The sequence below is a fragment of the Lissotriton helveticus genome, chromosome 8 (assembly GCF_964261635.1).
Source record: "Lissotriton helveticus chromosome 8, aLisHel1.1, whole genome shotgun sequence".
NCBI classification, from domain to species: Eukaryota; Metazoa; Chordata; class Amphibia; order Caudata; family Salamandridae; genus Lissotriton; species Lissotriton helveticus.
Window position 1 is genome coordinate 1,145,548,089 of NC_136069.1, and position 15,159 is coordinate 1,145,563,247.

The following is a 15,159-nucleotide window of genomic DNA, read 5'->3' on the forward strand; positions in this document are numbered from 1 at the left end:
ATAATCTTACTTTATACCTACTTTTGTTTTGCCTAAAGTGCGATTGCGTCTCCCTTGAGGTAGGTGTACCTTGCCACACCTATCAGCCCTGGCCCTACTGACTCCTCCTGTTGCTACAGCCTCTTAAGTGTGATCACTGTGTGAAGTAAAGTGTGTGGCAGGCAGCAAGGTGCACTGTAGCAGCATTGGCCCATCTTCCTGGGATAGGTACAACTGCCTGTCCGCTCCTAATACCACTTCTTCTGGGGTCCGATTGCCATGAGCCAGGGTTTGGCACTGGCAGCTGGATACAGAACCATTGCACAATGGCCAATTTCAGGTAATAAGAAGAAAGTAATTATATGTGCATCCTTATAATAATAGTTAAAAGTATTGAGCACCAAAATATATTTTCTGATGGGTGACGTATTGTGTAACTATATCCTTTAATTAGTGGACATGTTTACTTCCTTACGGGCAGTGAGTGAAATGGAAATATAAAGTGTAGGTACTCACTATCCTACAGAACCTGTTTATTGCTTAGAAGTGCCGGTACTCTCCTATTAAGGACCTCTGCTGAGAAGTGTGGGGAACCCTTCTTTTAAAATTGCAGAAGTAAAGGTACTCAGTACCTGTCCATTTAAAGCACTGTTTACCGGGTAAATGAAACTTAACCTTATAAAATGGCCGCTAAGTTGCCAGGCGTTTTTCTCCTTAGTTGCCCTTTTCTATTTCTACAATCCTATCCACTATATAGTGATTCCATTTTAAGAGGGAGGGTGTCTTTCGATGCAGTGCGTCCAGGTGAAAGCTTTGTGCATTTTGTTTGTATGTCTTCTTTCTCCCTATGGTGGGATGGTCTGAAAATCATCTCAAGTCACCCTTCAACCACACTGATGATGGTGTGAAATCATCACTTCCCGCATCCCCTAAGAAGCCGCACTTGTTGGATCGTATGCCGGATCCAGGGACATTTGGCCACGCACCTCCATCTCACACGCCAACTGATCCAGCACAAGCCCTACTTCTCCTCACGTCTTCTCAATTAATCAGGATTTGTAGAGCATGGCTGCTTCACCTGTGAGGGTCCTGAGGCGCTTGTGTCTCCCTATGTAGGGTTCCGGTTCCCTAGCGGCACTTGGCAGGCTGTCTATGCTGTTTGTAAGTGCTGCCTCCATAGGCTCTTCACTGGTGTCCAAGTCCTGTCAAGAACCACAACACACGAACACCGAAGAAACTGAAGTTAAGCAGTTTTTAAAAATCTAACCCAAACATTATCATTTTAAGTCACTCTCCATGCACTATCACTTTTAATGTATTTATAATGTTCTTTTATTAGCATGATAAAAATGTACACTTACAAAAAATGTGCATTGAAAAATTCATGAAACTTATATTCCATTCCATTAATGTGGAATGCCTTTAACAATGATTCCTGCATGATGGGACAAACTTAACATGCACACTTGTCCGCATACTTCTGCCTTCTCCAGTGTAATACAACTGCATAATTCTGACGTAATGTAAACATACACACAAACACTCATTCACCCTGTAACCCAAACTTGCAATTACCTACTGTGAGGAAATGGGGTGTATTATATGGGGTGGTTGTGCAACCTCACCTTGTAATACACTTACCAACCCCATTTAGGACCCTTAGGTTTTGGTTGTCAAACTTTTTCTCAACCCTGCATAGCTGTGGCTCTGAGCAGCAAGGCTTACACAAAGAAACAAGTGTAAAGCATTTAACCAGCACCAAACTGAAGAATAAATCGACATGACACCAAAGAAATACAACACCAATGTATAACAATAGATGGTATTTTATATGTATATTTAGACACCACAACGAAAAAGATCCACGGAGGGTCCAGAGATATAGAATTTACAATGTATAGTAAATCAGAAAAGGTATAGTAAATCAAAGTATTTCATTCAACCGCGAACAAGCACTGGCAAATTCAAAGTATTTGACACTTAGAAATGTGTTCACTAAAAAGTTTGGCTAGTTCTAAGGCAGTAACTTGGAGTCACTCTAGGTAACCAACTTGTGCAGGGAGCCAGCCAGGTGGACAACAAGGTTTCCCAAAAACACTTACCTCAGCAGGTGAAGCAGTCTTTGTGCAGTTCCAGGCACTTTTATCCTTTGCAAGGCTTTCCTATGGAACTGGTCCTGATGCAAGAGATGAAGGATCCTGAAGATTCTCAAAGGATTCTGTGGATGCGATGCAGTAGACTGGGGTCTTCCTGCAACTCCTTCTTGGTCTATAAAGAGGGTGAAGCGGTCCTGGTCACAGGGACGACATCCCTCGAAGTCCTCTCAGTGCTGGCAGAAGTCCAGTTGCCACTGAACTACCAATTGCCCAGTATCGCGGTAACAGGCCAATCTTTCCCGGGTCGATAACTCATCGTCTGAAGGTCCCAGCTGCACTTCAATGACACTCCTGGGCTCAGCTAACTCAGGTGCAACTCTGTGCGTCTTGTCCAGATCCTTGATGCTGCACAGTGGCGGGTTGGCGACTTTGGGTTACCAACTTGCCCAGCAGGCTTCTCAGCTGTTGTGCCCCTGTGCTGTGAACAGGAGGGCAGCTCACTGACCTTTGGAGTCTCTTGGCTGGCCCTGGAGATGACTTCTCTAGCAGGACACAGCTGGGACAGTCCCTCGCCTTTGCTAGCCACCAGGTCATGCCGGTGCAGCTTCTTTGCCTATTCCACAGTGCAGCAGCACATTCCTCCTTCGGTCCTCATTTCATCATCATTTCGTCTTTATTTCGACAAGAAAAATGTCATAAAAGTGTACACAATAAAATTCATCATAAAACATTACAATTGTTAAAAAATACAAAGGTACAGAAGCCATACAAATCGTTCAGTAAAACCAATAGTTTAAGATCAAAGGCCAATCACCCGAAGACACCTCGGGACACCTTCCCCCATAGATCACCTCGGCAGTTGCACAGTTAGATTTCATCACAGTTTAGCAGATACTTCCTTCTGATATTCCACATGGCAGCCAGGAATTTCGTGACCGCAAAAACAATTATTGGTGATAAGTCTGTTTTTAATATTCGGTACGACCGAAAATACTCCCTAATGCCCATGTTTTTGCAGATGGGGATGATCCACTTCTTCCTAGAAGCCTTGTAGGAAGGACAGAAAAAGATTGTGTGTAACTCTGTCTCTAATTCAGCCCCACACGCAGGGCAGTTCCTGGGAGCGTTAAGGTGCCAACGAGAGGCCAAAGCTCTTATTGGTAGGGAGTCATATCTCCACTGGAGGTATAGCTTCCTATGACCATTGGGGCTGATGAAGTCAAAGGCAGTCTCCAGTTTATAGTGATCTTTTAGAACCAGGAATGATCTCGTTATTGTTCCAGTTTGGGCATTTGATAGACAGGCTAACAATTTTTGATCGTAATACAGACTAACTAACTCCCTTCGAGATATGCCCCTACACGCTTCTTCAGGATTGGACCATAATGGGGAGCAACCTAACCTATCAAATTCCTGCCTGATGTATTTCAGCCAGGAAAGAGTCCAGACGTTGGGAGTCCTCATTTCAGTCCAGTTGAGATCTGACTTCAGGATGGCAGGGGTGCCCTACTTATGCTCAGAAAATGCCCTCAGGGCAGGATGCCGTTGGTTTGTTTGAGAGTTTTATATAGTGCTAGCTAGACCAGAGGGTATTGGAGCTCTTTACAAGACATGTGAAAGGTTCCAAACAGTGATAAGATGATTTGTACTGGTTGACATAGTATAACCAGAGGGAGTAAGAACACTACAGTGTGTTATGTTGATCAGAGAGTAAAGGATCACACAACAATAAATATCAGTGGCGTTTGCGACAAATTAAGCTGCTGACTGGGTCAAGTAACCGTAAAGAAGGATCCTGTCTGCGTCATGGGAGCATGAGTACGACAAATCAGTCAATTTGCCAAAGGGCTACCAGTTTCTCTCCACCTGATGACCACTTCCTGTGAAGTATGGTAGCTGGGCATCCCAGGATGCACCATTCTGCCCACTTCCAATATGGCAGGGCCCCTCTCCTGGTGAGTGGCGCTCCCTAGCCCACCCCAGAGGTGTGGCTACCAACATGGCTATACACCCCTGGGAAACAGGTTTGGCAACTAGTTTCTCCTCCCCCTCCCCCTCTCCCGTCCCACGTGCCAGCCTGTCTGCTCGAACAATGGAGCAGCCCCTCTCCCAAGTGTCACTCAATTTATCCTTCAAACGTGGCTTCTCCTTTGAAACTCCCATTTTGGGCCAACATCAGTGGGGCTTCCTGCAGGAGGAAGGTGACACCTCTATCCAGGGAACGCCCCTATAGAATTGATTCCTGAGAGTTGTTAGCACATTTTCCCAGGAGGGCAGAAAGCTATCTCTGCGTCAGAACCAAGTGTGCAACCAGTATGGGTACACGGGACTTAAGGCAGCAAAGTCACAACTTTACTACTTGCTACATCAATTTCGACCTGAGAATCGAGGTGGCTTAATGTAATGAGTTGTTTCGTACCTTGGATGACTCACTTTGGTCACACTGTTCCAGCTTTAGCACAGCTGAGGGGTAAGCGTGTAACTCTGAACTCGCCAATTGGGCAACCAAGCTTTTTCTCAGTAAAAATGACCGATCCACATTTTTAATCCCACAACATGTAAAATTACATGTTCTACTTGTAGAATATGTAGCACTCTGCCTTAGGACTCGATAGGCCTTCTGTAGGGGGTTACTTATGCATGTACCTGGGGGCAGTCTGGCTTTGCCATTGCTTTAAAGGGCAAAGTCGGGCCAGCAGTTAAAAACTGCTCTTCTAATCTGCAAATGGTGGGCTGTGAGTCTCCTTTTACTTGTGCCTCACCAATGGTGGCACAACCAGTGCTACAAGTGGAGAAGTGTGGCTCACTGGTTAGAGGCGGCAGACCCTGAAGCAGAGGTCAGACCCGGGACCAGGGTTCAATTCCTGACGCGGCAGGGTCTTGAGCCCAAATATCCACAGACTCGATAATTCTCGTTTCGGTGCATACTCGAGTCACAGGTTCACACTCTGCACCTCTGGGCATTAGCTTGCTTAATCTCCACTACGGCCCCCCCGCGGCGGGATGCATGGCTTTCACCTTGGGGATGCCCAGTACGGGTATCTCACAGGGAAAAACCAGGACGGGTTCCCAAGGCAAGCGCCGAGATGCCTACGGGTAATCAAGCTCTATATAAGAACGCTTAATAATAATAATAATAATAATAATACAAGCCCTGGTTGGGGAGGGGGGGCTCTAATTTGCATGCTCTGGGCCCCTTGGGCACCATTTACTCCAATTGGGTAAAAGCCATCTTTGACATATTAGTTTATGGGTGAGGGCACAGGCACTGAGGTCTGGTTAGCAGACCACTGTGCACTCTCACAGTTGAAACACCAGCAGCATCAGTCCAAAAACCTGGGGTGACATACAAAAAGAGGCATTTCCTTATACCTATCCATCCTTTTAGTCATCTGTAGCCAAATCTCTTGACTTTGACAGTGGTGTTTACTCTTGCGTCACCTTTTGTCAAAAGCGCAGGTGCGTTCCTTACCTGCAGGAATTCAGCCTGCTACCATTTCTTGATATTAGGGTAGCTTACTCGCACATGCCCATGCTTGCGTTTCACGAAGCATTTGGATTTAACTTTAACATTTTCACAAAGTAAGGTTTTCACCATTTACCAATTTTTTGGGAAAAAAGAAACGTATATCTCATGTTTTTCTTTTTGTGTGGGTGATGAAATCTATCTGGGGGCAAGCAAACAATCCTAGTTTTAAAAAGCCAACAGACAGTCACTTCAAATTCAGGAATCATTCTAAACCATTGGTAATTACTTTTGGCCCGTTCCACTTTATTTTTAGGGCTCGTGCTTGCGTTGCAATGCGCAGCATTGCTCGCGCAGCGAGAGCCCTTTTGTATGGTGTTCTGAAAGCTGCTCACACGCTTGTGCGTGTGGTTTTGCTTTCCGCGGCCCTATTGGCTTTCGCGTGCTTAAAAGCCATCACGCAATTGGGCAAAGGCGGGCGCATGTCCCGCCTTTGCTCCGCCCATTCCTGTCAGTGGCTAGCACGTGCAGCAGCGCGTTTTCGCCGCGCTCCTGCGCTCCCTAGCCCCCGCTCCTCTGTGGTGCGCGCGCACCACTGGTTTGCTTGGGCATCATTGACTGTGAAGGCATTCCATATTTCTCCAAGAGTTAAGCCTTCCAGAGAAATGGTTCAGTGGGAAACCAAATGATTCTTGGACCCTTGTTTAATTTATGCAAGGACATAAGGATTCTCCGGGAGTCTTCCCTCACATCCTGGTACCAGACAAGGATCTCCACAGCAAATGAAACAGAGCAGCAACGACAGACTGGAGATCCAAAGGAACTATGGCGGTGGATGAATAGGTCACATGACCAGTTCGGTTTCTATTTCTCCCATCTAGTCTCTAAACTGCCTTCCCAGAGAATTGTGTGACTTGTGGTTCACAAGCAACATCACGTTATACAGGAGCTTCGAGTGAAAATTACAATCCCCAGGATGCAAAGTGGCTCACTAGCTATTGCGTTTCTGCAGGCGCTGCCACAATGTACAAGCGGCGGGCCAGGGTGGGCCTAAAACCATTTCTGTTACAGGTTTTAGTTGGGCGGCTGCGTGTTGGATGATATTTGTACAGTGAAATCATGAACGGTAAATGTCTCCCCAGTGTTTCAAAAACGGGATTACAAAGTGTCTTTTCTTGCCGTGAGAAGACCGCGGCAGAGTGGCTCTACACTGTTTTGGAGATGACTTAGAGGAATCATTGATTTGTGTGCTTTGCTCTGAAGGTTCGCTGTGGAGGTGCAGGTCATTTCTTTAATTACATGACAAAGGACTTGAGAAGAGGTTAGTGATCGAAAAACTTTTTTACCCTATTTCGAGCATTCAGATATCAGGTCTGTCTTCTCGCATTAGGCTTATGGCACAGATGGGTACTCCCGTGTCTTCGGTTCAGATTCTTGATCGTTCCGAACTGCACCACCACTGCCTTGATATTTTCAGATCACAAGCATTGCTCTTTTTTGTGACTTTCCTAATGTCTGCATATTGAATTATTTCCAGCTCAATGCAAATGGTGACATTTGTATAAATACACATATACCTCTCAATTATAGTGTGTTCAGACCTCTGTTGTAACAGGGACCTAAAGCATCACATTTAAACTGGCATTGTTTAGGAAGCAATTCTAAACTAAATAATTGTGATATAGAGTAACATAATACACCCAGTACCCTATCCAATAACCACAGATCACAGAATAGCTCAAACATAATAGCTAGACCCGTAAAGTGAGGTCTTCTTAAATGTATTTTTGTATCCCAGAACTTAATTTACATCTGACACGTAAAACGTATTACACTTCAGTGCAAGTTAATATCTATTTAACCTACGGCACAGTACAACCAATATACATCCTCTATACATCACATGCATCCACTACACTACAAACTCAGACGTAAAACATACTATCATTTACAACGTCAATAGTTCTAACTCTAAGAAATGCGAGACCTGTTGCATTGAAAATGCTGGTTATCTGTGCAGTCACATATCAAGACCAAACATATGCAAATCTCCCTCGCCTCCATCGTAAAAGGTACAGTCGAGCCTCACCTGCTATATCATGTCATCTGCACTAGAACACAAGCATCCATTCATACAATTTTTTTCCATTCATCCTAATTTATTTAACGTTCTTGAGGGATTGAACCTTAAAAGCATGTCCTCCAAAAATGTAGATTTAAAAATTAATGTGTTGAAATAGGTGAAATAATATAGCGTCCAAAAATTTAGGATTAGGATTTTTTTTAGATACCGTAAACACAGTATTCATGAATGTAAAAAAAATCCTTTTGAACTACTTGAAAATGTATAACATCACCGTTCCTTGGTGTAATTGTAAGGAGGAGGAAATAGGGGAATCCCCATATTTTAAATACATTAATAAAAATAGTGCTATAAATTTGAAACTCTTTGCAACAGAGGGTCGTCCCACCTCCAATACAAAAAAATAATGATGTATATTCCACATAAACCTATAAAAACAAGAGAAATTTGGTAGCGCCCAGGCCTTAAAATAGATTAAAAATCGATATGAGTTATGTAAATAAATTCGCATTGCCGGATTGTTTGCAGAGGAGGGACAAAATGTCCAGATTCCACAAGAGGACAGTGTTGAGCCATGAGCTACAATTTTCTTTCAAATTTCAGCAAGTGTAATACAATGTAATGTACCGTATCAGTGGTTTCACGGTGCAGAAAACTTTCCATCACAATAGATTTGCCATTGCAAATCCTAAACGTTATAATAAGTCTTTATTATTTCAACATTTCAGACTCGACTTCAGTGTTTAGCGGTATTTCCAGCTCAACATTTTTTCTAAAACATTTTTCTGTATATAGTTGGAAGGTGGGCTGGTGTGAATACTTTTCTTTTTCTTGGTTTTCTAAAATGATTGACTGTGGCTGTCTTGAGTTTTCGGCTCTAGCATAGCATTAGCAAGGTCTGTAGTCTCGATACATGCAATCCGTCTCGATAATACAAATGGTTGACATTTCCTCTTCCTTCAAGAGTAGCCAGGCGGTTGCAGTGTGCCTTCTTAACAGGTGAATCCTATCCTGTTGTATTTATTGCAGGCAGTTGCTCTAAATCACAGGCAACAGTTTTTAAGGTTTAAACACGGATCCTACCAAAAGTTTGCCAAGAATATTTTGGTACTATTAGAATATTTTAGTAGTGATTGATCTATCTATCTATCCATCTACTGTGTACCTACCCAAACGTGCAGCAGAGCACTTCGCAAAATTGTTGTGCCATCCTTCTCAGATTTGCAATCATGACATTACACTAATAAAGTATATAAGTATATATAGTAAGAAAACTTGGCCAAGGTGACAGGGGAGTGGGTTTGGGCGACGGTTGCTGTTTATCCGGGACATGCCAACTCCAAAAGAGTATGGGAATAAAGGGATTAACCTAATAGGGTTAGGTAAAATATCATTTGGGGGTCAGGTGAGAACATTGATTAAGGGAGTCCGTTCTAAATTTGACATGGGACCGGAATCTCCCTAAGAAGGGGGATCTGTGCATGGACTACGTGCTCGCGAGAGGTGTTCGATTGAAAGCACTGGGACCTGTGATCCATTACAGAGCTGCGACCATCTCCCTGTTTGGAATTCTGAACACATAGTGTATTTTACCAGTATCCAGTAGGAGGGCATGGACATAATGATCTACTTGGGAAATCTATGTGTTTTCCATTAAATGATAAACAATAGGAGGAAGGGACGCAAGAGGCCCCATATGTTTACTACCATAATATCTTGATATTATCTTTACGGTCAATAATAACTTTTAGGTTGATCACAGATGATTCATTTCTGACTCCTATATTTTAAAGTAGTTGAAAAAAAAGTATGGGTATTTGTTTAGAATTCGAAAGGATACAGATATATATTTTTCTGTTAAGCGGGAGATCCCTGACCCTCACTCTTGTTCTTTACACTTAAATCTTCGCCTCACTTTTCCTTAACTCTTAATTAATCTTCTCGGACCTGGGGATCTGGGTTCGAGTCTCGGTAACGACGCCAAAAACCCCCTGTGATTGGGGAGAGGGGTTGGCCTAACGGCTAGGGTGCTCGACCTCGGACCTGGGGATCTGGGTTCGAGTCTCGGTAACGACGCCAAAAACCCCCTGTGATTCTGGGCAAATCACTTAATCTCCCCATGCCTAAAAAATGAAAGTGTGTCCTCATGTATCGTAACTGGTGCTATGTAAAGCGCTCTGATAACTGATTCGGTTCGGTTCTAGTTCGCGCTATATAAAACTCCGGAAAAAAAAAATTATTGCCACTATCCTCCCATTAAAAAAAATATATGGGTAACCGCAGTCACTTACATTCCACCATTTTCATTTTTTAACAAATCCCTAAATTTGCACTATATTTTGTCTTTAACGTTACTCTTCCACCAAACCCTAACATTTTTCTGTATCATTCCCAACTTTTTTTACCATCTTTGCTTTTAACGAGATTTTTGTGACCTGAAAAGTAACTGCTCCACCAAAATGTTTTGTTAAGAGAAATATTTAAACGAAAATTCAGAATGCATGGATTGTGCTTGTTTTCGTGGTGTTTTCTGTGTCGTGCTGATTTTTTTCGGGTTTTTTTTCTGCCTCCCTTAGAACTTGAGTGGAAACTTGCAGAGTCCGGTGCGATCAAGACAGACCTGGAGGAGAACCCAAGGAAGCAGATTCAGGACCAACTCATGACTGCGATCCGATGCTCTGCTCCCACGAGGAGAGGCAGCGACTCTGAAGATGAGGATTGAACTCAACGTGTGTTCACATTCATCCTCTGTCCTTTGCTCGTTATGTGTTTTTTTAAAACTGTGGAACACTGTGTGCAATTTCTGAAAAATACATGGACTGCAATGGTACATACTTTTTGCAATGCAAAACCGAGATTGACATGGACACCGCTCTACTGTACATAAATCTTTATAAATATCTTAATAATTGTGAAACATATAAATGAGTGAACCATTTCTTTCCCTTAAATGATAGATTATAATCTGGCTCAAATTTACTTCTATGACCTCTTCAGTCCCTTACCAATTTCCAATCACATTTACTAAGAGTTTGACACTGGGAATTGTTTGTGGCATCACTCGGCAGCCACAGAGTGATGGAATTTAACTGAATTAATTAATTTATATCATAGTTTATGTTGCCTCAATCAATTGTATATGCGCTCCTAATATAAAATTGAAAAAGTAAAATACAGATAAATTAGCTGATCACACTTCGCGTTGGTCATGCTTGAATCTTAAATCGTGAGTACTGCCTTGACGGCTGCTTCTGAATGTTCATTGTGAATACTGCGATCCCGACGAGCCACCTTGAACACATGCTTGAGCAATTCAACAAGTTTGGAGGTTCCCGGTGGAGGGGATCCGGGTGATAAATGTTGCAGGACCACCGACATTGAATACTGCTGTTTCATTGTCAAATGTAAGATGCTGGAATGTTAAACACCAGTGTCGCGGCTTCATGATCCACAGCCAGAAGCAAGCAGTGAAGACTCAAGAGGCCTCTGTAGCAGTGTCCACTGTGAACATGATGGGTTCAATCGGCAGTGTCCACTGTGAACATGATGGGTTCAATCGTTTCTTTTGAGGAGTCGGCCTTTGTGTACATGGTGACTAGAAGAAGCTGCAGTCCAGAAGGTGCTCTGCACAGCTGCTAAACTGCCTTGTTACATTGAGATATGCTTATAAGGGGAAGTGTGATCACCTGCAGAGAAGCCGCATTGTATCAGCGGGAAACCATCCCCAAACCGTTAGGGGTAGCAAGCCAACTGAGCATTAGCCAGATTAAGTCAATGGCCTGCTCTCTACTTATTATGTCTATACCTCTCCTAATAAATTCATATGACCTTTAGAAAGCCAATAAAATAGAGATTTTTAAATTCCACAATGATGGCTAAAATCTTAAAGTGTAAACCATATTAAATCATGTTTGTGTCATGAACGTTTGCTGTATGCATAGAATATATATATATATATTTTTTTTTTCAGCATCGTGTACCCTTGTAGTTTCATTCAAGCCACACTTGTTTTATTTAAATCTACTTTTAAAATTCACTAAAACAGAAACCAGTTCTTGATGCTAATATTGTTGTTCAACTCTTGTTGGTGCATCATATCTTGGGTTCAATAATTTAACTACCATTGTCAAGTCACCCAATTACTTAGTCCTTCTCCAGCCATTTCAAGAATATTTTTCAGAGCATCCCATATTTAATTTCTTTCATACAGGGTTCTTCAGTCCAACACTTTGGGGTCTGTCTGGATTACATTCACCTAAGAAGATCCTTTCAAGAATATTACTGCCATATTAGTTGCCATAAGGAGACATTCTGCGGGCAGAAATGATCAGATTGTACCAGCAGAGTTATTATGTCGTCTGTGTTTAGTAAGACAGAAGAATTCGCACACATTGTGTACGCGTGACACATGCTTTTGTACCCTGTAAAAAAAATGGCCTGGTGTTGTACAATTGGCATCCGTCTTTTGCATAAATAAAAAAATAAGTATGCAAAATGTAAATTATTTATTTTTCATTTACTTTTTAAATACACATTTTGCTGTAATTTCACAGGCATGCTATTCCATAGTCTGTCCAAATCAGAACTGTACTTGAAAGTCGGTAGTAAATGTCAAGAGTCACTATAAATATGCTTACGCCTACTTTTGTACAACTTTCGTGTGTACACATGAATAAAGCTGGTTACATTTTCTACAGAGATTTAGTCCGCTTTAGTGTATTAAGGTTGACTCCTTTCTTACTTCGGGCAATTTGCATTCTCCTAGGTGCAGCGTAAGATAACCCCTAGTAGGTTGAACCTACTGATCCCAAGTGAGATCAAATGAGAAGACGACTGCCTTGGTTGTCACTGCAATCTGTGCTCTAGCAGTACTTGTATGTAATAGGAAAACTCAGCCAGTTGTACCATGAACAGAATCAAATGAATAGTCTCTAGGTGCATCCATGCATGTATCCTCTTGGTAAGCAAACATTTTTATATCAAGGAGGGCCTTTAAGTGGATACTTTGAGGCCTGCTTGAGGTCTTTAAGGTAAGTACTACATTTTGACTAGTGCCAGGTGAACTTAAATCGACTGCGAGTGTTCGTTTTTGAATAGGGAAGGGGTGAATCATTTGGAATTGCATGTCATGCTGTTGGCATTGGGCAATGGGAGCTAGTGTCCGCATAAGACAAGAAAGACCCAAGAAGGTAGTAAACTTAAACTTGGGTGCCCCATCTATCTTATATTAACAAAATGGTTATCGACAGATACTAGGTATAGTATATACCTCTGTACCTAATGACATATTACAAAATAATGTTATACAATTAAACTTTAGAAGCTAATTTAGTGGAGGGACTCTCAATGTGCAAAAAATGATGGACTAACTCCTTTGTCAAAATATACATTTTTAATTTGGAATCGCCGTGTCCACTGCTTTTGTAGGTAGTTAAGGTGGAGTGGGTCTACGTCCCAGAAGGGCGACTTGCTCGGCTAAGGTGATTCAAGGGCGATTCTAGTTGCTGGAGATATTTGACAGTGGATCTGAATGTGGTGCATGTTGTATTGCCCTTGGCTGAAGGAGAGGTGGTTCTCAAAATAAGGAGGGTGTGGTACTCGTCGTTGTCGTGGAAGTTAATTCATTGGGTCCTCGATTGTTATTCCTGTAGGTGACGCTGTTAAGGCGGTTTCCCTAGTAATAGAGAACCTAGAGAACAGGAGAGACTAGCTCCATGAAGGGATGGGGTCAAAAAATGTATTGGACTGAAACATTACACATATTCAGGAAGGCTCGGTGATACCCCGCTGGGATGTACCACAGGTTTGTTTTAATTGAGGTCATGTAGGTAAGGTGGGTGTTGAATATTCGTGCATTTCCCTTAGTGGAGCAAGTGACCATTGAGTAAGTTGGTGACTGAAGAAGATTCATAGTTGTGTTTGCTGGAGTTTGATCTGTTAATGTTTCTTATGCTATGTTTAATTGGCGTCATATGAGGGAGCATCAGATTGCATTGGTTCAATGTTCTGGGCCAGTCCACAGGAATAGGATTGTAAAGTGCCATTATATATTGTGTAGTGCTTCATAGGCTTTTCTGTTCTCAGTTTGTAATATTTTGTGAATCCTGGTGGGTTTTTCAGTGTTCTCCAGTGTTTTCAAAAAATTTAAACTCCGTGATAATTAGTGTTCCTCTTTTTTGCTATGTGTTCTAGTCATTGGGATAGGATTTGTTTCCATTGCTTAAGAATGTGCCTTTTATTTCCTTCCTTCCCTTATTTATTCCTATTCCATTCTTCCTTCCTTCTTTCCTCCTGTCAATTCCTTGAATGTGCTCTTTCAAGTAACTTCATTATTTTCCCCACCTTTCTGCTGATCTTATTTCCCAGCACCAAAGCTCCTATTTCCTGGCATCCAGTCACAACCCATGACCAGGATGTGCATGTATGGGATATGTTTGCACCCCAATAGGATTTGATTACAGCACATAAATGGTTAATGGAAAGCATCCAATTACCTTCTTGCTGGACTATTTATCAGACAGTGAATATCAACTGAATCAAGATTTTCAATGTAGGACATGAGATATGTATTGTGGTTGCTTGGTGCTCTGTTATTACAAAGCTGTTTCAACCTACCCTTTTTTTGTCTCAAAACTTCAAGGAACAGCTTTGCTAATAAATGTGGTATTAGTTCCTATTCTGTGCCTATACTTGCTCTACCTGGTTATATGGTAGAAGTCTGCTAAGGAATTGATATGCATACTTGTAGGAAAGTAGGATATGCTGTTATGATTACCTCCACTTTTTGCTTGATATAATGCTGTTTCTGACTGGGATCCTGCTAATCATTACCCCAGTCTCTGCTTTCTCCCCTAAATTGGTTTGGCGAATACTTAGAAACATCTCACTTTGGACACTGGTGCAACCTTATCAGTCCCTAGTATATGGAACTAAGGTACCCAGGGAAAAGGTACACCAGGGGTCCCCCATGGGCTGAAGCATGTATTATGCCACCCATGGGGGACCACTCAATTTGTAACTATAGGCCTGCCATAGTGCTAGCACCACTTACGAAAGATATAGGTTGCCCTATATCTAAGGTCACTGCACTTAAAACCTATAAGTCAACCCTACAGCAGGCCTTTACAATCTTGAAGGTGGGGTTCTAAGTGTGTGGGTTCCCCTGCACGAGCAGGACACCCCTACGATCTACGGAGTCCATTCTCCTGGGTTGTAAGTGAGGCAGCCATATGACATATAGAGGGGCACCGCATCATTACCCGGTGACCATCCCAACACTGACTGCAATGAATCCTATTATGCTTGGTATCAAACAAGTTTGAATCATTCCCCCAACACAGTAAACAGTGTGGTAGGTAGGATTCCATGCACCGTAAAGCTCCTCTGAGAGGTCCTTGGTGCTCCTGGTACCAGTCTTGTCAGACCAGGACAGCAAGCTAGGGCTGCTGCCGGCCAGAGACACGTTTCTGCTTTCCTGTTGCTGAGCCAAGATCGGGCAGAGGAAGGCAGAACAATAGGGAGGTGTGACCACCTCC

The 15,159-nt window shown here is 42.6% G+C and overlaps 1 protein-coding gene across 1 annotated transcript in view; it reads left to right on the forward strand.

Annotated features, from left to right (window-relative positions):
• PDCL3 (phosducin like 3) overlaps nucleotides 1–12,324 on the forward strand; it is a 75,113-nt gene extending 62,789 nt beyond the window's left edge. Inside the window, exon 6 of the mRNA XM_078658024.1 lies at nucleotides 10,201–12,324. Coding sequence (XP_078514150.1) covers nucleotides 10,201–10,346 — 146 coding nt within the window. The 3' untranslated portion in view covers nucleotides 10,347–12,324. The remainder of the gene's footprint in view (nucleotides 1–10,200) is intronic.
• The last annotated feature ends 2,835 nt before the right edge of the window (nucleotides 12,325–15,159 follow it).